This window comes from Mus caroli, chromosome 12, assembly GCF_900094665.2.
Source record: "Mus caroli chromosome 12, CAROLI_EIJ_v1.1, whole genome shotgun sequence".
Classification (NCBI taxonomy): domain Eukaryota; kingdom Metazoa; phylum Chordata; class Mammalia; order Rodentia; family Muridae; genus Mus; species Mus caroli.
This window is the reverse complement of record NC_034581.1, coordinates 106,566,265-106,588,198: the sequence shown is the minus strand read 5'-3', so window position 1 is coordinate 106,588,198 and position 21,934 is coordinate 106,566,265. Positions and strand designations below refer to the sequence as shown.

General features: G+C 56.9%; 1 protein-coding gene and 1 long non-coding RNA gene across 6 annotated transcripts; one reads left to right on the top strand and one right to left on the bottom strand.

Annotated features, from left to right (window-relative positions):
- Positions 1-595: 595 nt before the first annotated feature.
- Aspg (asparaginase) lies at positions 596-21,631 on the bottom strand. Of its 5 annotated transcripts, none has more exons than XM_021178890.2 (15): positions 21,314-21,631; positions 15,882-15,990; positions 15,091-15,202; positions 13,654-13,779; positions 12,508-12,591; positions 11,631-11,757; positions 8,135-8,247; positions 7,136-7,318; positions 6,917-7,030; positions 6,325-6,438; positions 5,127-5,222; positions 4,711-4,874; positions 3,266-3,352; positions 1,716-1,815; positions 596-1,468 (listed from the first exon to the last, which is right to left on the bottom strand). In XM_021178890.2, the coding sequence occupies exons 1-15, from the start codon at positions 21,393-21,395 to the stop codon at positions 1,385-1,387; spliced, it is 1,695 nt and encodes a 564-aa protein (XP_021034549.1). In that variant the 5' UTR covers positions 21,396-21,631; the 3' UTR covers positions 596-1,384. The 5 variants fall into 5 exon arrangements, with proteins under 5 accessions (XP_021034549.1, XP_021034551.1, XP_021034552.1 ...); XM_021178892.2 differs by having other exon boundaries at positions 11,693-11,757; positions 15,119-15,202; XM_021178893.2 differs by lacking the exon at positions 21,314-21,631 and adding an exon at positions 20,691-21,263.
- LOC115032785 lies at positions 18,417-20,713 on the top strand. Its single transcript, XR_003838414.1, has 3 exons — positions 18,417-18,556; positions 18,655-18,744; positions 20,162-20,713. It is a non-coding gene; the product is annotated as an uncharacterized LOC115032785 (long non-coding RNA).
- Positions 21,632-21,934: the final 303 nt, after the last annotated feature.

Sequence of the window (21,934 nt, the reverse complement as noted above, 5' to 3'; positions counted from 1 at the left end):
AAGCTGTATGTGGCAGAATAGATGGCAGCGTCTCACACCTGAGGAACTAAAACCTGGAGAGGGTCATGTCCTTGTTAGATGTTTGAACTGAGGACTGAGCAGGTGCCTGCTTCCTAAAGTCCCATTATGCCTTAGTCAACACCGGCAGCTGCCCGCCTGCATCAGGATGCTCACTGGCTCACCCTGGCAGCATCCTTCCTTTCCCCACAAGCAGCCCAGGCCACAGAGCGTAGCAGGCTGAGAGCTGGAAGATGCACCCCCGCCACCATGCCTGGGGACTGACTATCTGCCAGAACTCCAGGGTTTCCGGACACTCCTCTTTAGCCTGTGGCTGCCTCAAAAAGGCGACTGAGGCCCAGAAGAGAAGAATAAGGATGTGTAGATGCTCCCCCCCCCCCCCAGAAGTGGCCAGAGGGGCTGGGGGTGGGGCAGGACAGCTGGCTCAGGCCCTCCCCATGTCACCCTATCCTGCCATGCCAGGCCGGCCTCAGGATGATTGCTTAAGTGGACTGCTGTCTGCTGTGGAGATGGCTCTCTGTCCCACAGCCTGAGGCCTACTCCCCGCATACCGACACAGTCACAGCCCACAGACCCATCCAGGCCAAGGAGCAGCTGTCCCGACAACTTTATTGACATTCTTCTCAACAAAGACCTTCAGATTGTCGTGCCGAAAGGCTGGGAAGCAGCTGAGCAGAAGACAGCTCAATTTAGGGAGGATAACTCCCCTCTGAGTCAGCTCCTGGAACTCGTGGCTGGAGGAGATAGCAAGGCCAGGACAGAGCTGGTTTCTGAAACTCTTCAAGGTCTCACCAAATACAATGACGCTAACATAGTAGCCAATCAGCTGGAACGTGCCTGCCTGAGGTCCTAACATAGTAGCCGATTGGCTGGCACATGCCTGAGGTCCCTTAGCAGTAAGGAACAGTTTCTGCTGTAGCAGGATGGCAGGTTTGGGGCCAAGGAGCACTTCCTAGAAACATGGCTTGCTGAGGACGTACAGAGGTGGGGCTCACCCCTTCAGGGGGCGCTGTGTATGGAGTCCAGGCAGTCTCTGGAGTTTGGGGCTCGCCCACCCAGTCTCAAAACCCCAGAGCAGTGGGGATGGAGGTCAGCTGGGAGCAGGCCTAGGCCTTTCCAGTCACTCAGCTCAAGACTGGATAGGGTGAAGGTCTGAGATGGGCTTCTCCTATGTGAAGCCTCAGCAGCCTCTGTCTCCTTCAAAAGACTATTTACTCTAGGGGTCCCCAAGAAAGGCTCCGGATGACACGTCTCCCATATCCTCTTCCTCCAGCTGCCTCTAAAATTGGCTCTGGGATATCAGGTGCCAGGATCCAGTTGCAAACCAGTGAGAGTTCACTGAGGAGCTAGCAGCCCAGCCCAGGTCCTAGTGGGGCTGGGGCTGGGCACAGACACTGTCCTTAAAGCTCTGTAGCAGGGCCACCACATCTGCATTTCCAGCTGCTTCAGCCTGCAGGGGAGAGAGATCTGTGGAGACTGCCTGGACTACAGCACCCAGAAACCCCAAAGCCCTACTGACCCCTATGGACACCCCACCCTCACCCTGGGGACTGGTTGGATACAGCCTCGTGGAGTGGGATAATCCTAAGGGAAGTTATTTCTCTAGGAGGAGTGGGCAGCTCCTGGTCCAGGATTTGGGAGGGCAGCGGAGGACCTCCAGGAGATCCGGAGAAGGCACACAGGAGGTAGGCACTTACTACTTGCAGGGCACAGTGTCCATCATAGTCTGGCTGTCCCATGTCAGCCCCAGCCTGCCACCATGCCCGCAGGCCTTCGCTGTCTGCCCTTGATGCCAGCCTGGGAGTTGGGGGAGGGGGCAATGGAGAGAAGCTGTCAGAACCTGCTGGGTCCCTCACCTGCCTACCTTCTGAATGTGCCTCTCCCTGTGCCCTAGGTACCCTTACAAAGACAGCCCTAAACAGCTGATCCAGCAGCACCCAGCCCTGGGGCAGGAGGCTAAACTGTGGGCGGGCGGCCTGGAGTCTGGTTTCACCTATGGGGTGTGACTATGACTCAGGTCAAGGGCACGAGCGCTCAGGAGCATGCTCGAGCGCGCGCGCGTGCGCGCGCGCGTGCGCGCGCGCACACACACACACACACACACACACACACACACACGTGCACCTGGGAGTATGCACACACCCACCCCCTGCCAGTTTCATATTTCACCACACAGACTCTGTGACGTGTCTGGCCTGTCTCAAGGCAGAAGGAAGTAACGACAGCCAGTGGCTACCGAAGGGAACTGGGTAGCTGAAGGGTCCAAGTCAAGCCTGGACCCTGGCAGGCTGCAGGGGCATTCTGGTTGGGGAAGAAGCATGGGGGTCACTTTCCCTGTAGAGGAAGTTTGGAGTGGACAACCTTGAACAATGTCTTCATTCTTCTAAAGTCTGTATTTCTACTCTTAAAGCCAGGCCCCACCCTGGGTAAACTGAGGCTAGAAGAGCCCCAAGTGGCCTGAGACTCCTTCCTGCTCAGGAAGACATAGTCCCTGGTGTGGCCCTGTATAATTTCTGGGGTGGATCATGCTGGAAGCACCTGCAGCCAGTTCACTGACACTGGTTCCCTGTACCTCAGTCCAGCTAGCAGCTCACGTTAGCCCAGCCTCTGTAAAGCAGAGTCCCTGGGGATGGCTGACTCTAGGCTCAGCTTCCTGGGACCTGCATGCTGCCTCACTTTCATCAGAGCCAATAGGTCTGCCACCCCCCCGGGGGGGGACAGTCCTGAACCAAGCTACTCCAGGAGACCCTTCAAAGCCAGCCTCCATTCTCTTGTTCCCTCCCACCCTCACCCCATCGCCTCTGCAAGCCACCCTTATCCCTCCATCTTGGGAGGAAGTCAGCAAACAGCACTTTTCCCCTGGGATACTGCAGACCAGTGTGGGGGCTGAGGTTGAGGTCTATAGACTGAGGACATCCCAACAGGTCAGTCTGAAGTCTCATAAGTCTCCAGTACCCAGGATGAACACCGCATGACAGCACCCAACCCCAGCTGTCGCGGCCCAGATCTGCTTTTCTCTCTCCCTATTTTTACTTCCCCTACCCCTCCATGCCTACCAAGCCCACAGCACATGCCCACCCACCCCTGCTGATTGTTCTGTTGGGCACTCCTGTAACAGGTGTGAGGGAGATGCTTCTGTCAGGCAGGCAGTGTGTGCCACCTGGGTGTGGGCTCCCCCTCCTCAGCCCCACCCGGTAGCCCTGACCCTCCCGGCACCTCCCTTACACACAGCCGCTCAGACCATCACCTGCACAGCTCTGTCCCAACGTCCTCCAGCTCCTGGGGAGACAGGCGAGCCCCAGCGGCTCTCAGCAGCCCAATGACGCTCTGGTGCCTGTCATGCAAGAGTGTCAGTGTGGCCTGGACCCCGCCAGCCTCACTCAGTTCTCAGGGGGTGGGGGGTGGGGGCAGAACTGGGGCGAGGGCAGGAAGTGCCCACTCAGACACCCACAGCCTAGTCCCAGACAAGGACTGTCCCCTGACTCTTTGCCCAGACTAGGGTGACATCTCATCTTTTATGGCCTCCATTCAGCCCACAGCTCTTTGTGCAAACTGCACACCCCAGGAGGCCTCCCTCCTCAGCTGGGAGCAGCATCCCAGATACATTCAGCCAGTCAGTCCCACTGTGTCACATCCCTGAAGTGACCTCTCTCTGCTCAGACCCAGGATAGGCCCTGGGGAAACCAAGTCAGTTGTGCCCCAACTCCACCCTTGGGGAAACGTGAACAGTGGGGGTCCAGCAAGGCAGGAGCTATTTCCTGAGGGGATCTAGCTAAGCCACACCTGGAGGGGGAACTGCCTGCTGGGGCAGGGGTGTCAGCAGGGCCAAGGTAGAGCCTCCCAGACCTGTTCTGAAAAGAGGGCTCTGCCTCAGCATCCCCAACCCAGGGTGGGGGTGTCACGGGGAGGGACCAGGACTGGACACTACCATCTGATATCCCTGGGCAACTCAAGCACCCCACTCCCTAACAGCCCAGGGTCTGTGGGCTGTGCGCTGCTGTGAGAAGCCCAGGATAAACTACTCTAGTAGAGATGCCTCTGCCAGGCTGGTCTGGGCCGCCGCCATGCTCCATGTACTGGCAGTAGAGGTCACAGAAGGAAGTACCTAACTCTGATGACATAATCTCTGCACCCAATGCTGCTCTTAGCTCCAGGATGGGGACACCAGCTGGACCCCACCTTGTGGCCTTAGCCTTCCTGCATGAGACGGGAGAGGCTTGAGGGCACCCTGGGTCCTGTCTCCTTTCCCTCACAGGATGTTGGGCAATGCCCGAACACCCACACTCTCTTAGCATGTCCAGGGCAGAGCCTGGCAGGCAGGACTGGAGAGGACAGGTTGAAGTGGCTACCTTTCCACATGGGGTGAGGAGGGCCAGTTGGGGACCCTCCACCCAGGTCACCTATGCCTGTCACAGCCCCTCTGCCAGCTTTTTTTTCTGCCAGATCTTGGGACACACGGATGACTGGAGGTCACCAGGAACTCCTCATACTTTGTCAGCGGTATTCTTCTTTCTGAGACACTGCCAGTGTCTTCTGAGGCCACCTCCTCCATGTAGCCCTTCCAGATTGCCCCATGGAAATATGCCTCCGTCACCGACCCTGTTTGTGTTCCACCTGATCTTTGTCCCCATCAGACAAGCGTCTGCCGTGCAGCTGCCCACATGCCCACGGCAGCACCTGGGCCCCTGGTACCTGCCCCTCACGGCCAGCAGTAGTGGGCTCTGGCCATCCTCATTACGGGCATCCACATCCGCACCCCTCTGCAGCAGCATGGCGACCACCGCGGCATGGCCCCTCCGTGCAGCCACATGCAGTGGGGTTTGACCACTATAGTCCTTCAGGTTTAGGTCTCTGTCCTAGGATGACACAAGGGCACAAGGCCTCAAAACAGGGCTAGGACAGGTCAGGTGAACCACCTAGAGGACTGGGAAGGATGAGCGTTCACAGGTCCACCCCCACGCCATCTTCCAGCAAGGCCCTGGGGCTAGGATGCAGAGGCCCATTGCCCAGTGTGGCTTAGGAGCATTAGTGAGAACACCTGGGGAGGGTGTTCTGCCTGTGTGAGCAGCGTCCTACCCACTAGCTTGGTCCCTCAGTGGGGAACTCACCAGCTCCACAAAGGCCTGCAGGGTGTCCAGGTCACCAGCGTGAGCTGCAGCCAGGGCCAGGCCGGGCAGAAGAACATCCTTCATGGTATCAGCCTCCTGACAAAAAGGCAATGGTGACATGGGCCACTACCATGATTTGAGGCACTGAGTCTTCACAGGATAAGAACAGACAGAGCCGGCAGGACCTTGTCTATGTGAACCCATCTCCCCACAGGAGGAAGGTACCCAAATCACCTCACTGGAGGGCTCTGGCAGGAGTCCCCATGCCCACCCGCCCCCACAGCCTAGAAGCAGAGACTAGGCTACCACCTGTTTCCCTCTATCTGCTATCTATGCCACTGACCCCCAAGATCTGTTCCATTTTCTGTCTCCCTCTGCTGCAGACAGAAATAGTCACGGGTCATTCCTTGGGAGAGCATGGGAAATGGTGCAGGGTCCCCCCCTCCCCACCACACATCAGAAAGGCATCAATGCACAGTATTCCTGGAAGGGCTACCATCCCACTGCCCAGTCACCCGGGGTCCTCCAAGGCCCCAGAAAGTCTTCAAAGTGCCACTTTGTCCAGCGTCCATGCTGGCCCTAATCACAGCTTCAGGCCAGCAGGGCCCTAGAGGGACGAGGAACCTCATCACACAGTCACCCTAATGACGGGCCACGCCCACAGGCAGCAAGGAGTCATTAGCCACCTGGCTCATAAGGTAACTCTGCAGGAGCCACTTGCTGGGCTCCTGGGTCCTCTGCTTCCTCACCCCTGCTAGGGTCTGCGCACTCAAGCACTGAGGGCAGAGGGAAGCTCGGGGGTTAGACCACATTCCAAGGTGCAGGTGTGTAGCCTGGAACCCTTAGCTCAGAGTCCTGAAGAGACCCCAGTCAGCCCTGACTCTTCAGCACCAGGACAGACAGCAGGACAGACAGCATCCCACCTTGCTTAAGCTCACCCCAGTCTGAGGTCCAAGCCAGCAGGATGTGTCCTGACCACAGCAGCCCCTGCTTGGCGGCTCCATCTTTTCTATCTCCACACAACAGACAGGTCCCTTTCCTGACTCTGCCTTGAAATCCCTCTAAGTCCTCACCATGCACCCCAGAGCTTCTTCCTGGTCCCCTCCTAGGCCAGAATGACAGTACAGGAGATGGATGGTAGGTTCTGCCATCCCCCGAGTGTGTTCACCCTGCCACTCCCACACAATGCAGCTGGTACCTGGCTGCCATTCATACTGAGAAGCCATGCCACCCTGCAGCCCAGCATGCCATCCTGCAGCAAGACATCTGTTGCAGGCAGCGTCATCTCCCCACGAAGATCCTTGGCCAGCAGCTAGAACAAAAGGATATGGAGGCTTAGCCACCACCGGACCGGGTAGTCCAGACTATTTGGAATGACCTGGATCCCAGGTCAGGGAGTTGGGCCTCATGGAGGTCTGGTATTCCACCTCTGTGACACCCTGCAAGGGCTTAGTGTGACCCACAATGCCCACAGAAGGCTAATACTGCCCTCCCTCCCTAAAAACTCTGGGTTTCCTAAGACTTCAGCCAGGGCTTGGCAGCCTACAGGCCTGGTGCGCTCTGTAGGAAGTGGGAGGCAGGGCAGGGTGTCAGGAGCAGTGGGGGAGGGATACTGAACTGGTGCCCAGAATCCAAGACTCCCCAGAGAAGGCTAGGGTGTGGCCTGGATGAACTGGGTCAGCACTGGCCCTATCTTCCCTTCCACTTCCAGAACACAGACACTCCTCCTGGCCCTCTCAGCAGGTATTCATGTGCTCGCGGGAGTGCTCGAGTCCCAAGGGTACACCCACCTTCTTCCTGTCATTCAGGCTCAGCCCTGGCTGGCCCAGCACATAGGACAGTTTGGCCAGGGCGGCCTCTGATGTCATGTCGAAGCCTGAGACTATGCCAGCTCCTGCCATGGCCTGTAGAGGAACCAGGAAAGGAAGCTGGCCCTGGGACCACCGCAGCAAAGGGGAAGTGGATTCCAGATACCCTCCCTTTGTCCCAGGCCCACTTTCCACCCCTACCATGCCAGATGCATAGTCCGAAGTCACAGCCCCCTGAAGGCAATGGGTACAGTTGACAATGATCAGGCCTTGTTCGGCTGCTACCCGAAGCTCCTGTAGTAGGTCTGGCTTGGTGGGCCCATTCCCAGAGCCGAAGGTCTCCATGACCACGCCTTTCAGTGGGGGCTGGAGGAAGGTCCGGACCTGGGCAGGGAACACAGATTTGGGAGGGTTTTCACTGAAAAGACCAACGGGGCTTATCCTATAAGCTTCCCAACTATCTGACTTCCCTCTCATGGTAACCAGGGTCTCTCTGACTGTGGGGCAAGCTGAGCCTCAATAATTCCCCCTACCCCTCCAGTGTTAGCCTGGAGAACCAGGGCTCCTGACACTGAAGACCCTCAGAATGGGCCCTGCCCAGACTCCTCCAGGCAGGACAACTACATTCAAGGACAGAGGAGAGTTTTGTGTTCTATCAGCTGTAACGGGTAAAGGAGGCACCACAGACATCACAGGAAGAGCCAGTTCAGAGGGCTGAAGACAGGAAGAAAAAGAGGGCCAACAAGCACAAGAAAAGGCAGAGAGAGATGCAGCGGTGGGTGGGGTGGGAGGAGTACAAACAGGCCAGCCTGTGCTACATTCTAAGACCTGGCCAGAAAGAAAGCAGGAACAGTAGAAAGCAGAGTCCCGGGGGACACTCCCAGCCAGCCTCAGAGTGGCATCCTAAGGGTAGCACCAGGTGACCGCACACATCCCCACGTGTCCACAAGCCCACACCCAGCCCAGGTGCTCAGCCTCCCACCTTCAATCAATCAAGACTTCGTCCCGGGAAGAGCGGAGCTCAACTAAGAAGGCAAGGCTGCCCAAACGGGTAAAGCCATCGCTCTGTGCAGACCTTGGCCTGACCAAGGCCACCAGGGTGCAGGGAAGACAGACCACAGTTTCAGGGAGCCCTGGAGGCATGAGGGCACGGGAGCCGTGGAGGGCACTGTAGGACAGAAGGCTCTAAGGTTTCCCTACCAGGGAGGCGGGAATCCCAGGGTAGAGGCGCAATAGGCCCACGTCAGGCTCCATGCTACTGTGGACCACCAGATGGCTCTTCCCGCAGGCCTTCCGTACCAGCTCACGGTTGACTGAGGACAGAGAAAGGTCTCCATGGGTGAAAGCTCCAGCTGAGGCCCCAGCCCTCCTCCAGTTTGTCTTTCTTGCCCACCCTCTTGTTCATCCTCTTTCAGGAATCAGTCCTGGTCTCCCTCAGGCAGGCGCCTCAGTTCATAGCAATCTCATGGCCTGGGGGTGTGTAGGGAGTGACGTGAGGAGAAAGGTCAGTGGCCAAGCCAAGCGGTGGTGACACAGGTGGGGATGAAATCTATGGGGCTGAGGGTTGGGGATGGCGGCTAACAGGGATGGGAAGGAAGACTCCCAGTCAAGCCTGACTAAGCTGAAGAAAAAGTGTGTGGGGTGGGGACCGCATGCCAGGCAAAGGGACTGGCGTATGCAAAGGTCGGATGGAGCAGCAGTCTGCTAGTCCCAGAGGAAGTCCAGTGGCTCCCTCTGATCAGACAGTCTGGCTTGTTGCCCTCTTGCTGAATACCAGGGACCCTCTCTGCCCACCGGCCAATTAGCTGATCTTCTCAAGCCATGCCTTTAAAGAAAGCAAGCCTCCATCTCTTTACCCCACAATTCAGGGGGCTTACTAGGGCCCATCACCCCTCCCATCCCGGTGCTGAGTAATGGCAGAATCCCGGGCCTAAACAGGGAAGGGAGGGGTAGGAATTTGGGGTCAGCACCCCTCAAACAGAGCCAAGCCAGGGAACCTTCCAAAGGAACAATTGTCCACAGGGTTAAAGGCCACTGTGAGGTCATACACTGGCACCCAGGCCACACTGGCAGGAACAGGCATGGCAAGTTATCACTTGAACTTCATGAATCCTGAGTACCCAGAAGCCCCCAGGCCAACAGAGGTGGGATGTTGGTGGCTTCCCTGTAATAGACTGCAACAGGGGATCCTCTAGTCCAGCCTAGGAAAACTGAGTTCTGGAGAGGGGATGGTAGCCTTGAGGTGCCATGCACGGAGCCAGGACAAGACCACAGCTCCAGGACCTCCTCCAAGACTGCCCACCCTTGCTGTCATCCTGACCTTATGCTACCTGAGGGGGTCATGAACTCAGGAGGTCTACAGACAGAGCAGCCACATGTGATAATCAACCTGACAGTATTCTGGACACACACTGAAGGGTGAGGGGTGGGGGTGGGGCAAGAGAGGGAGCAGAACCCTCAACTGCACACCCTACTGGCTACAGCATCCATCAGCTGATACAATGGCAATGTGAGGGGTCCTTTAATTTAAGGACCTGCATCTCAGCTGGGCAGACTGATAAGGCTGGGTGGCGGGGGCTACTGCCATCAGAAGAGTTATGGCAGGGGAAGGGGGGGGGTGCTGTGCACAGAGACAAAGGACCACCCCATGGCCAGCCACTCTCCTGATGAGCCAGGGAGTCTCTCCTTGGGATCTTTAAGTCCTCCCCACAGGGGCTCTGGGGACATAAAGGAGAAGGCAGCAGTGACTAAGCTAGGCTGTCACCTCAATCCTTTAACAGCCCCTGCTGTGTTCCAGGCTGAGAGATGAATCTAACCTGGTAGTCTAGTCTGCTCTTAGCCTTAGGGTCTGAGGTGGCCCTGCTGGTTCTGGAGGTAGGTGGCTCCTAAGTACAGAGCAGGGCACATGCCTGTGTGTCAAAGGTATGGCGTAAGACCCCAAGCTAGTGGACAAGATCAAGGGGTGCCTTTGCAGCAGGGTGGCTCCCTCCCTCAGTTTCTCTGCTCTGGTGGCCTGGGAGGCTTCTCTGCAGAGCAAAAGATGGGAACTAGGAGTGAGAAGGGGAGATGGCACAGGGGAGGTACACAGGAATGAGCAGAGCCAGCAAGGCCTAGCTGCCCCCAGGCATGGTGTCCCTGCACCAGTGCAGAGCAGACTGAGCAGTGTGGTCTATCACCTTCCAGTCTGTCACCAAGGATGGTCCCTGGACCCCTCACCTCCCAGAGGGTAAATGAAGAGTCAGTGGCAGCCCTCAGGAGGCCCACATCATGTGGTATCAGGGTTCTGTCCTATGGCTTGCTGGCAGGAGGCAGGCGCAGGAGCCCCACGTCCCTCCTCCCCAGGCCCAGGTAGCCACACCCTGAGCAGAACCCCAGATTTCTCCACACAAGAACCGGCTGGGCAGCCTGCCGATAGCAAGAAGGCGAGGTGCAGGTTCCCACACACCCACACAGCAGGATGGTGGATCAGGATATTGGGCTGGGACTGGGGGTGAGCCTCAGTTCTGGGCTAGGGAAGCTATACTGGGCTAGGCTGGGCTGGGCTAGGCTTGCAGGCCAGGTGTCCCCGTGTGGCAGAGTCTTTTAGAATCAGGGTGAAGGCCTCTCTGCCCACAGGAGAATCTCCAATCCTGAGCCCAAATAAGGAATGACTCAGGCTTAGAAAGCTGAGCTGCAGAGCAGGGTCCACATCTACTGCCCCACCCCACCCCACCCTGGGCCACTAGTGTCACCACCCAGCATGAGCTAATAGCTAGACCACTATAAGCCACCATCTAATGCAGGCTCTTCCAAGGAGGACCCCAATAACAAGTGGACCTCTGCCACTCCAGGGACCCTAGTGTTCAGGCTTGAGGTTTTTCCCTGGCTAGAGGGTATGGGGAAGGGAAGGCTTTGAGGAAGTAGCCCTGTCCTCTCTGGAGGTTCTCCTGAGCCTGGAACAGCTTCTGCTGCCTAGGAAGTGTATCAAGAACCTGCAGGTCCCAGCAATGCCGTGTCCCACCCACAGGACTTGCTGTGCCCAGGCAGACGCACAGTGTGGGTGAGGGCTGCCTCCACCCTCCCAGAGAGATGGGACGCTGCCAATCATCCCGTCAGACGAGAAGAGTTGCTTTGGCTTTAGGCTAGCAGCCTGACCTGAGCATGCACATGGAAGTCCAGTCCTACGAGGTGCAAGACCCCTAATGGAATTCCAAAGACAACAGGTCAGGGACCAGAGCCTGGGCCTGCATCTCAGTTATAGGCAGGCCCGGGGCTGTGTTCAAGAACCTGGGACCAGTGGGCAGTAGGGCCACTTACCCTAGGATGAGATGCTGTTCGAGTCTCCCCTGAACCTGGTTAGGACAGGCCAGGGAAGGACCAGGAGTCACTTGCTCTGAGTTGAGAGAGACAGAGGCCCTTAGGAGAATAGAGACCCAAGATGGGAAACTGGGGGCCAATAGAGACCGGCATCGGAGGCCACTCTGCACTTAGAGTGTCTAATCCCTTATGGAAGCTCCAGGACCAGGGCCCTCTGGGATGCCTAAGAGCCATGTTACACTACAGAAGAACCAATTTATACAGAGAGGAACTTTTTAGCTGAGGGTTATGGGAGCCAGACCCCCAAGCTCTGAGCTTATGCACACCATGCAAGTCTCCCACCTCCACCCAGACCCCAGGACTCCCCTACCCCCTTCACTGTGCTCTCAGATCCCCTTACTCGTTACATCCGCGCCCACAGTGGCTAGAGGGGGCAGGTTAGGGGAGCAGAAGGCGGCAAACCTCCGAGCGTCCACCTTGGTTGTCCGGTTGCCCCGGAAGAGCTGATTCTGGAAGAACAGGCAGACCTGTGGAGGGCAAGACAGCAAGCAGCTCAAGCGAGCGCCCATGACATCCTCCATCACTCCCCAGCCCAGCAGCATCCACATACCAAACCTTGACAGTCACCTTCCCAGGTCACCTTCCTGCCAATACCACCAAGTAAAGACCCAAGTCCCCTGGGAGCCTGGGAGCCTGGCATTGAGCACACAAATGACTGCAGGAGGTGCAGGCTGGCTGCTTGGCCAGCACCTCTCCACTGGTGCGTGTACTACTGGTACAAGAAGCCAGGGGCTCCCGAGACTCTTCTAAAGTGAACGGGGTTGGGGGGCTACCCTTGAGCTGCCTGCTCCTCTCTCATAATTCCCAACCGTGACTCGCCAATCTCCAGGGAACAGCTAAAGACAAGGTGACTCCCAGCCTGGCCTGTGAGGGACAGGCCGATGTCGTCTTCCTGTTCTGCCAGGTGAGACAAGGAGCCCATGAGGTAGGACACAATGCACTCCAAGCCTAAGGTGGACACAGTCCGTTTTCATGGACTATGCGTATGTACATAACACAGTGTAGAATATCTACAACGGAAAACCTGGCTGCTGGCAGGGGTGCCAGGGTGGAGGGGGGTGGGGCTTTCCTTCCTCGGCTTTGTCACAGTTGTGATATTTGGGAGGATAGGGACAGATGCTCCAACCTCCTGTGGGTCCCATGTGTGCCATGACCACATCTCTGGCATTCACTCCCCCACCCTCCACCCAGGCCACGCACGCAGCCAGGCCAGATACCTCAGGGATGACGTATTGGCCAGCCATGAGCAGAGCCCCCAGCAGGTTCTCACGGCCGTCACTCCACAGTGCATGGATAGGTACCTGGAGAAAGGGCAGAGAGGTGGCTGAGGCCTGGGAGTCAGGACATACCCAGATCCCCATTCTAGGCAAACCTCAGGTCCAGCAGGATGGCTTGGGCTGGGGAGTAGGGTCTGGAGGTACTTAGTCTACTCCCAAGGCTGCCAACCATTGACATTCTTTCTGACCAAGTCTGCACTGGCCTGTCCATCTGGCTGCCACAGAAGTAACCAGTAGACACTCAGGTCCAGTTTTGGCCCCCAGCCCACAAAGCTGCCAAATCCCTCACTATACTCCAAGAGTTATGGGGCAGACAGGGGGCCCAGGGTGGGAAGTTCTTCCTGAGGCCTGCAGAGCAGGCTGGCTTGTCTCTCCATTGCCTAGGTATACCACAGACAGTGTCTGGAGTGGCTGAGCAGTGCCTAAGAGGACACAAGTGCTCGGGACTGCTGTGGGGTATGGAATGGAGAGGCCAAGGTCTGTAAGATGGTCCGGCTGGAGGATGCTCAGCTGGGAGCGCACAGTACAGCATCCCCAGAGGGAGGCTCCTCCTAGGGTGCGTGAGCTTGGGAGGACCTATGGTTGGGGCGAAGGTGTCCTAGGTTAGGGCCAGGGGAGGGGATGTCATATGTAAGGGTTGCTAGGGATAGCACCAGAAAGAAGAGGAACAAGACGGGGTGTGGGGGAGTCTCCTGAGGAACTGCTCAACGTGCAGCCACCATGATGAGTCTTGCGTGGTGGCACTGAGCAGCAGACATGAAGCCCAGTAGAAAGAAGAGGGACAAAAGCCCTGCATGGTAGAGCTGGAAGGGGGCTAGGCTCTGAGTACTCCAGAGACCTTAATGGAAAAGACCTCCAGGAGCCTGTGAGTCCCTCGCTTCAAGAATTGGTAGCTCATCCAGGCAGTTCAGCAGAGTGCAGTGGCCAGGCAGGGCCACCAGCTAATGTGTCTACACACTCTAGCCAGCAGTATACAGCAGGGATGGTGCCAGGAAAAGCGGATGAGCAGGAAGCCCAGGGCTAGCCCAGGGCTGGCCATGGCCTGACTCTGAGGCCCCTGGAGGTCTCTGACTCTGAGGACGTTACCTGGGCACCTGTGAGGACGACCGGTTTCTGCAGGTTTTCCAGCATGAAAGAGAGCACTGAGGCAGCAAAGGCCATGGTGTCTGTGCCATGGATGACAACAAAGCCCTGGTACTGTGCGTAGTGTCTCTGTTGGAAGGAATGAGCTCAGGACAGGCCAGGTCTCTCCACCTCAGCCCTTTTCCCAGGAACATGGCAGCAGGCAGGAGTCTCCTCACAGGCCATGAGAAAGAGGAAAAGCCTGGGATGCCGGTAGGGGGGCTGGTGTGGCAATCTTTCATCCCCCACAACCTCACAGGCCCTCTCTGGAGTCTCTGCCTGGAATCCCACTCTGTAGCTTGCTTCAAAGAACGAGAGGGTGTGAGCCCCAAGGACTCTAGCTCCCCAGATTTTCAGCTGGCGCCTCCCAGGAGCAAACTGTCCATGGTGGACACTCTCTAACCATCACTTCCTGGTGGCATGCTGGCCAGAGGTGTGGCTGCCAAGACAATAGTTCTGAGGGCTAAGAGGCTCCATGCTCCGGCGGAACCTCTTGCCCATTGAAAGACCAGAGGAGCTAGGCAGTCTCATGGAGCAGTGTGCCCTCTGCTGGCCATATGCGGTACAGCTGCTTCGCTTCCCAGCTTTGAAGAGCACCAGGCAGTCGGGTCAGTGCCCAGTAAACCTTCGTGAAATTGAGGTGTAGCTTACCCTGCTTCATGACAGAGCAGTACCAACTGGACCTAGCCTGGAGACTCTGTCAGTCAGTGAAGAAGACTGCCCTGGGAAACGTGGAGCCCATTTTACCCTACTCAGGACAGCTGGGGCTCCTTAAGGGAGACAAGCAAGCATAGCTACGACTGCCCCTGAGAGCTAGGTCTAGGATCATGGAGAGGAGAAAAGCTGAAGGAAGGGTTAGCTCCAGGGTAAAGCAGCTGCCCTCGATGCTACAACTACCCGTGCCAGACACTGTGATGGAGGGTTTGGTGCTAAATCCAGAGAGGCAACTCTAAGGTTGAGATTGGGGGGGCACGGGGGTCAGGTCCACAAAGCTACTCAGCCCCCACATATCCCACCACAGCACTAACTGGAACAAGTGAACTGTATGAGCAACCAGCCTCTGCTCTATGACAGAAAAGGGATCAGACTGTGCAGTGCGTGGCCCAGGACCCAGCCCTTTCCCGCTGCTTGTTAACAGCCACGCAGGTTACTTACTACTACCACGTCTCAGACGGACACAAACTCTATCAGGAGCCCATAGTTACTCACTTGCCCAGTGTTCTGCAGGAGGCCTGCCATGCCCTCCAGTCCCGCCCACATTTAGCCCCTCCCACACCATAACCTCCCCCAGCCTACCCACTTCCAGCCCAACCCAGCTTTCTGCCCCCATCCACATCCCATAGCCCCGCCCATGGCCCTTCCAATTCCACACTCTGCCCGGCCCACACTCCCACCCTCTACCTCTATGGTTTGGGCAATCTGAACCCACTCAGTGATGGTCATGTCACTGGAGTCGAAGAGTGGCTGGCACTCCAGCACCGTGTAGATGATCCTCTGGTCAGGACTGGCCGGGCTGCAGGAGGCAGAACCTGTCTCCCATTCTGCCTTTCTCCTGATCCAAAGCCCCACCTCCACGGCAGTCTCCAACTAGGATGTGGGGCGGGGCTGTGGCATCCTGGGAGGGGCTGGGGCATCCTTGGACGGGCTGGGGTGTGGGCTGGGCTGCTGCATTCTGGGAGGGGCTGTGGCATCCTGGGATGTGGGGTGTGGAAGGGGCTGTGCCTGGCAGGGGCTCAGTGTGGAAGGGGGCTGTGTGATTATTGTAAATAGGTTCCCCCTCATTAGCCTCAACTCACATCATGACTACAAGCCCAGCCCCCCTTCCACCTGAAGTTCCAGGGACAGACTGCAACTCCAAGAGGTAAGTAAACAGGCTGACCTTAAGCAGTGTCCCTACCCCTAGCTCAGGGAGAGGTCAAGCCCAGCTCATGTGCAGCAGAAATCTACCTCACTCGGCTATGAAGGGTATAAGGTAGCTAGGGCAGTAAGCTGAGTCCCAGGCTCACCAGAGGTCACAGGTCCACCTCTGGTAGAAGCCCAAGGCCAAAGCCCATGAACTCAAGGTGTCAGAGATGCCTCACATGGAGGGCCCAGGACACCAGAGGCTGTGTCCTCAGGACCTGCCCACGCTATCAACCCTACGCCAGCCGCACATCATCCCTGCCACAGAGCCTGGAAGAACGTTCACTCACGGCAGCACTAGCGTATCCTCAGGCAGGCTGTGGGCCCGGGCATACTCTTCATCGTGGAACATATGAAGTGTCCTCAGGACGGCAGCCAGGCCTCTTCCAGGTACCAACACTGCAGGCAGAGTCCAAGTGGGGCATGGGCTTCAGATCAAAGCCATAGCAAACGATCGCAGTCAATCACCGGTCCCTCCTCCTAGGTGCCAGGCTCTGGACTAGGTCAGGGGCCAGGCTTCGCTGGACCAGACAAGACTCTCACAGGCTGGAAGGGCCGGGCCACAGCGGTCCCTGAGACCCCAGGTAACTTAGGTAACAGTTTCATCTGGAAGCTTTGGCATCCTTCTCTGGAGCTGACTCCTCAGAGAGTCCTAATCTTAAACCCAGACGATCCCAGAAGCTCCAGCACCAGCATCCGCCCTGTCCCGCCTCTGCTTGTATCAAATATGTCTGTACACCCTGCCAAGAGGGGCAGTGGGGCCGGGTCCTCTCTGGCCTTTGACCCAATGGCTGTATGTGCACTCACAGTCCTACCTCAACCCGTGCATGTGTCCCGTCCACCCCACCCCACCCCACAGAGTATGGACTGTGTACAGCTTCTCCAAGGTCCAGTTCAGGCACCCTGTCCTGTCCCCAAACAAAGGCCAAACACACAAGTGCCCCAACCCACCCTGCAGCATTAGTATCTGAGGCACCTGGATCTCAGGGAACGCTGTGAGCCCTGCTCCCAAGACACCCCAATGGGTCCTACTGTCTGGCAGAGGCTCGCAGAAAACAAGGCTGAAGTTCCAGCCGTTGCTCTATGCTAGCCCTGTGACCTTGGGCAGATTGGGTAACCTCCTGAGACACAGTCACTGTACCAATCCCTGTGTGAGGGCCTCCCCACATGCCTGGGCCCTGAGCACAGCAGTAAAGGCATGTGAGATCTCAGGAGGAGGCCCTGGTGGCGTGTCAGCCGTGGGTGTCACTTGTCACAGCACAACCTCTGCTGGCTGGACCCTTTTCTGTTGCTGCATGATCATCACCAAGACACTAGTCCTTCAACAGCCTGGTCATTTCTCAGCACTGGACGGGCACGCTGTGCCTGCTACTGGGGAATCTGCAGCCAAGCCCTGACTATGGGAATCACTCTCACCTGCTGCAGGCTGAGGGACTTTTATCCACTGGACTCATTCCTAGCTATCATCCTATGCCCCGCCCCCTCTTCAATACCAAGCCCCCTCTGCCCCTTCTCTGGTCATAACTGCAGAATCCCTTTGCCTGGAGGCCCTGTGCTTACTGTGGGGACCAATTCTGTGGGGAACAATTCTGGGGACCATGGAGAGGAGCCCCACCTCTGGCCTAGCAGACTTTCCATCCCCACTCCACACCATGCCTGAACCAAGCTGCCAGGTAAGTCACCCCAGAAGGTGCAGATGGTGCTGAGGGGCACCAAGGTGAGGGAGGGCCCAGCCTTCAGCATCCCCTAAGCAGCCTGCAGACCTGTGGGCCCCAGAGAAGTACCAGCCTCAACCTAGTCTGATGCCTGCCTCAGCCTGACACCAGTAGCCATGGAAGCATCCAGCCTACCTCCTTCCCAAGGGTGCTCTTGGCGACATCCTATTTCTGCGATTGACTAGAAGGACATTTGAGCACTCCAGCCAGCCCCAGGTCCCCTGCCGGCCCTTCCTCTTGTAGTAACATCTCTCCCATCTTCCCTCCTCAGCTGCTACTCCGCGGCTGCTTGCCAGCCTCTCACTGTTGCGGCTAGCTCTCATTCCTGAGAACACCGGCACAAGTAAAACACAGATCAGATGTGCTTCTATGCCCCACCCCCCAGATGCAGGTCAGGAGCCTGCAGAATCTGGAGCTCACAAAGCTGTTCCCCACCACACCACTGCCACGCCCCCAGCTTCACTAAGTACCCCCTAATCTCCAACACACCTCTGGCCTGGCATGGAGTCCCTAAAACTTCTCGGGGTGCAATTTGTGGTCACTGTCACTTATGGAAATGTTTTATGGACTGGGCTCAGAAAACAGATGGACCCTGTATGTTTAGTCAGCTCCATGGGCCTCCAGAGACACCCTAGGTGTGACCAGGACATCAGCCTGCCTGCCTCCACGTGCAGGAGCTGCCCAAGGTACCCAGCATCCTTGTCTAAGAACCTGCGGCATTTGCCTTCTGTGACAAAATTTTTGCAGGTGTGATTGTGTAAAGCACGCCGGGGAGGAAGAGGAGATGCTGGGTTTTCACCCGTGCATCCTTGTAAGAAAAGGCAGGCAGGGGAGTGACACACATCGGAGACCATTTGGCAATGCAGCTCACAGAACAGAGGTGCTGTCTCCTCATAGACAGGAGGAATGTGGCCTCAAACCAGGACCCTGGCAGTCACCAGGAAGACCGCTCAGCTGTTAAGGCCTGGAGACTTTAAACTTTGCCTCCAGAAAGAGGGGCGGGCCCTGAGGCTTTCAATGCTGAGTGGCTGCCAACCCCAGGACACTGAGACCTCCACTCTCCTGTGAGTTCCCTTGACAGCAGATGGCACTAGATACTCCAGGGGCGGTTCACCTCCAGGGAAGGGGAAGTGGAGGTGAGAGACCTGTGGACATGTTTGCCTGAGGCAAAGGTCTTCTGTCTACAGCTGGACTATTAACTCTGACCATGGGCAGTGGCGCCTGAGGATATCATCGGCTGGACTGAGGGGGTACAGACATTGGGAGCCCCATCTTGAAGGGGGGCACCTGATAAGCATTAAAACTAGCCAGGAGAAATCTGAACTCTCCTATGCTTTCTTTCTGGAAGGAAACTACAAACTTATTACCATATGACAAGATTCGAGAAAAGAAAAAATGTCACAGAAACAGCCAAGGAAGACAGGATCTGAGCCGCCAGGTAAGACCATTTTTCTGGATTCCATTTAAATTAGAATTTTCTGTGATTTCTTTCAGTGTTCTAATACTGGCCTTCATTCCCAATTCTGATTTTATAAGCTGCATCCTTTTCCCGTGGAGGGTATCCCCAAAGCATGTGACCCTGGGATGCTGAGCCCCCCCCCCAACCTGGCCTCCTGCTGGCCTGCACTATGGTCACAGTGGACATCAACCCATCTGACTAGACTCTAGGGCTGGCGCCAACTGTGGCCACTGGGCAGGAACAGCTTTGACTACTCCGGGCAGAAGCTTAGCTCCCCTGTGGTGGTTGCACCAAATGGCTCCCAAGGGCAGCATGCAAGAGGTACCCTAGTTAACACAGGAAGCCCTTGGGTGACCAGGTGTCACTGAAACAAGCCTAGGACCAGGCTTGGGGTCACTGGACACATGTTTTTTGATTTGTGACATTTCCATAGAGCCCTGAAAGGGGAGGTGGAGAGGTGAGGCATACGGTCACCTCTGCCCTCTCCTGCCTTGGCAGGACTCCCCACCCAGTGTTGGGCACTGTTTACCAGAAGGTACACGAGCTGTTACAACAGCGACAATATAAACAGCTTCTCTGTAGCGGAAGCCACCACTCCCACTCACAAGGGGCCAGGACCCACATAAAGTGGGGCCAAGCTGGTTAATCATTCACTCCAGTGGGGCCATCCAGGAAAGGCAGGGCCTGCAGCCCACAGTTCAGCAACCCCATAGCAGGGCACACAGGGCTGCGATGTTGCCTGAGCCCCAGTTTGCCTTGCTTTGGGTTCTGCCTCATTTCCAGAAATGAAAATTTCCCTTTATAGAAAGTTAAGGTGCCCATTCCTATCTGTCTATCTGAAGCACCAGTGGCTTCAGCCACACATGAGGCAGGCCCAAGGCTCTAAGACCTAGCACTGACTGCCCATTCATGTGTGTAGATCCCCCTCGAGGCCATCAAAAGCCGCATCTCTTTTCTAGTTCTCCCTTGTTCCCAGAGGACTAAGCCCAAGGCTCCCAAAAGTTGCTCTAAAGAATGACAGTGGTGGCAGACACCCTTGATCCCAGCACTTGGGAGGCAGAGGCAGGCAGATTTCTGAGTTTGAGGCCAGCCTGGTCTACAGAGTGAATTCCAGGACAGCCAGGGCTACACAGAGAAACCCTGTCTCAGGAAAAAAAAAAAAAAAAAAAAGTGGAAAGGGTCAGAAGCTGCAGGCCGTTGGGGTCCCATGAGGGCCTGGGATGGGTTTCTGGTTTCTGGATAAGCTGGTCTGGGGAGCAGAGCCCTCAGCTTAGAACCATACTGTCCTGGGGTCTGAAGCCTGCTGCCATTTTGATCTCCTTGGGTGGCGTTCTGCCACTCTGAGGAAGGAGTTTCTAAACCAGGCAGATGACTGCTGGCCTCCATCTCTTCCCAGGGCTTGCATATCCCAGGGGAGGTTCCTAAGGGGCCTAGAAGACCTTCACCCAGCTGAAAACCCACACCCTACCGACCTGGGCCTTCAAAGGATTCATTGCACTTTCCTGACCCATCGTGTTTCTTCCACTGTAGCACAGACGGGGACATCCAAGGGGTATGGGGCACAGTGTCACCACAGGTGGGACTGTGCGCAGAGTCCACTGGTCCCTTAGCTTGGGCCACACCAGTTAGGTTCAACAGGACTGAAGTCACCCATGTGTCAAGCCAAGAGGGGAAGAGTCAAGCAAGGTGGGACAAGGTCCCGGTGCATAGGGCCAGTCCCTGTTCTAGGCAGTTCTGAAGCCTCTTCTCTAAGCTGTGTGCTGGGTTCCTCTCTCCTTCCCTCACACTGCATGTCCTGGTCTGGCCACACTTCTTCCTCAGCCCACCAGCCACTCCTTCCAGGAGCCTGTGTTCTCAAAGGAGCCCTCAGAGAGTGGCCCCACTACAACCCAACAGCATACAAGGTGCCCACTGCAGTAACTGACCAGCTAGCGTTCAGCTTCTTAATGGGTGCCGTTGCTTTGTCATCGCTCCAGTGAAGGCTAAGCAAATTGGCCATGACCTCACCTGCTAGTGGGGTGTCCGGGGGAGGGGAGGAGTGGGGGCATTCACCAGGGTGTCTCGACCAGAGGCAGCAGAATGTATCAGAGGACAGACTTCCAAGCCCCTGACCCTGGTGCCCAAGCTCCTTGAGCAACCAGCTTGGCCCTCAGCTTAGGAAAACAAAAAGTTCTCTGCAGGGAGAGAGCAGGCAAGCAGCTCTGCCTGAGGCAGCGTTAGTCCCTCAGAGGAAGCTAGCTCACCCTAAGGGCTTTCATAGGCTAGAGGGTGTGGAATGTTCCAGCATCCTTCCCAGCGCCCCAGGCACAGAACAGAGCAGCCTTCCATGGTCCCTCCTCTCCCCATGTGTCTCATGGCTTCAGGGATAGATAACTTCAGGTCAGGAAAATTTACCCTGCTCCTCACCCTTTTTAGGGCCCGGGCTCCCAGCCACCAGAGCTCCCAGAGGAGGAAGGGTCCTGTCTCCCCTTTCAAGAGACAGCCCCAGAGTTCCCAGTGGCCCAGCCCTGAGGTTATTCTGCTTAGGGCGTGGGGGACACAGACTCACCTCCGCCTTCGCTCCGCATGCCGATGGTGCCGCCAGTGTAAATGGCCAGCAGCCGCCGCTCAGGTCCCGTAGCACGCGCCATGGCTGGGACAGCGGACTCCTCAGTGGGGACAGAGCCAAAGGGAAAACAAGACCGGGAAGCGGAGGGGACTGCAGGGTGGGGCTTACTGGAGGTCTGGGGCTTCTCTGGTTGGTGGGAACTGAAGATCCAAGGTAGGCTGGACCTTGGGGTGGAGGAGGAGTCGCCTTCAAAGTAGAGAGCGGGACACTTATAGGGAGTGCGACTCTTGTAAAGGGCAGGAAGGATGTCTGCTAGGGATGGGCTGAGACCATAGAGGGTGGGGCCTCAAAAAGGGGCGGGTTTTCTGGCTTTGCCTTACCTAACTCAGGCCAGGGACCTCCAGAATGCCCAGTCCGGACCACTCTCCGGTGTCGGTCTAGACACTCTCCACAAATTCCTTGAGTCTCTGAGGGTCCGGTCTCACTTGTGATCTAGAGGCACCAGGAGGGCAGGGAAATGCAGGAACAGGGTCCTAAGAGCTAGGAGATCCTGATGCAGAGATAGCACACCTACTGTGTTCCTGAACTTGGAGCAGACCCAGCCCTTCAGAGGGAACTGAA

Coding starts and splice junctions, on each gene's coding strand:
- Aspg (XM_021178890.2), bottom strand. CDS start 21,395: ATGGCGCGTGCTACGGGACCTGAGCGGCGGCTGCTGGCCATTTACACT. Junction 15,991..21,313: donor CATGCGGAGCGAAGGCGGAG/GTGAGTCTGTGT, acceptor CTCTGCCTGCAG/TGTTGGTACCTGGAAGAGGC. Junction 13,780..15,090: donor AGATTGCCCAAACCATAGAG/GTAGAGGGTGGG, acceptor TCCTTCCAACAG/AGACACTACGCACAGTACCA.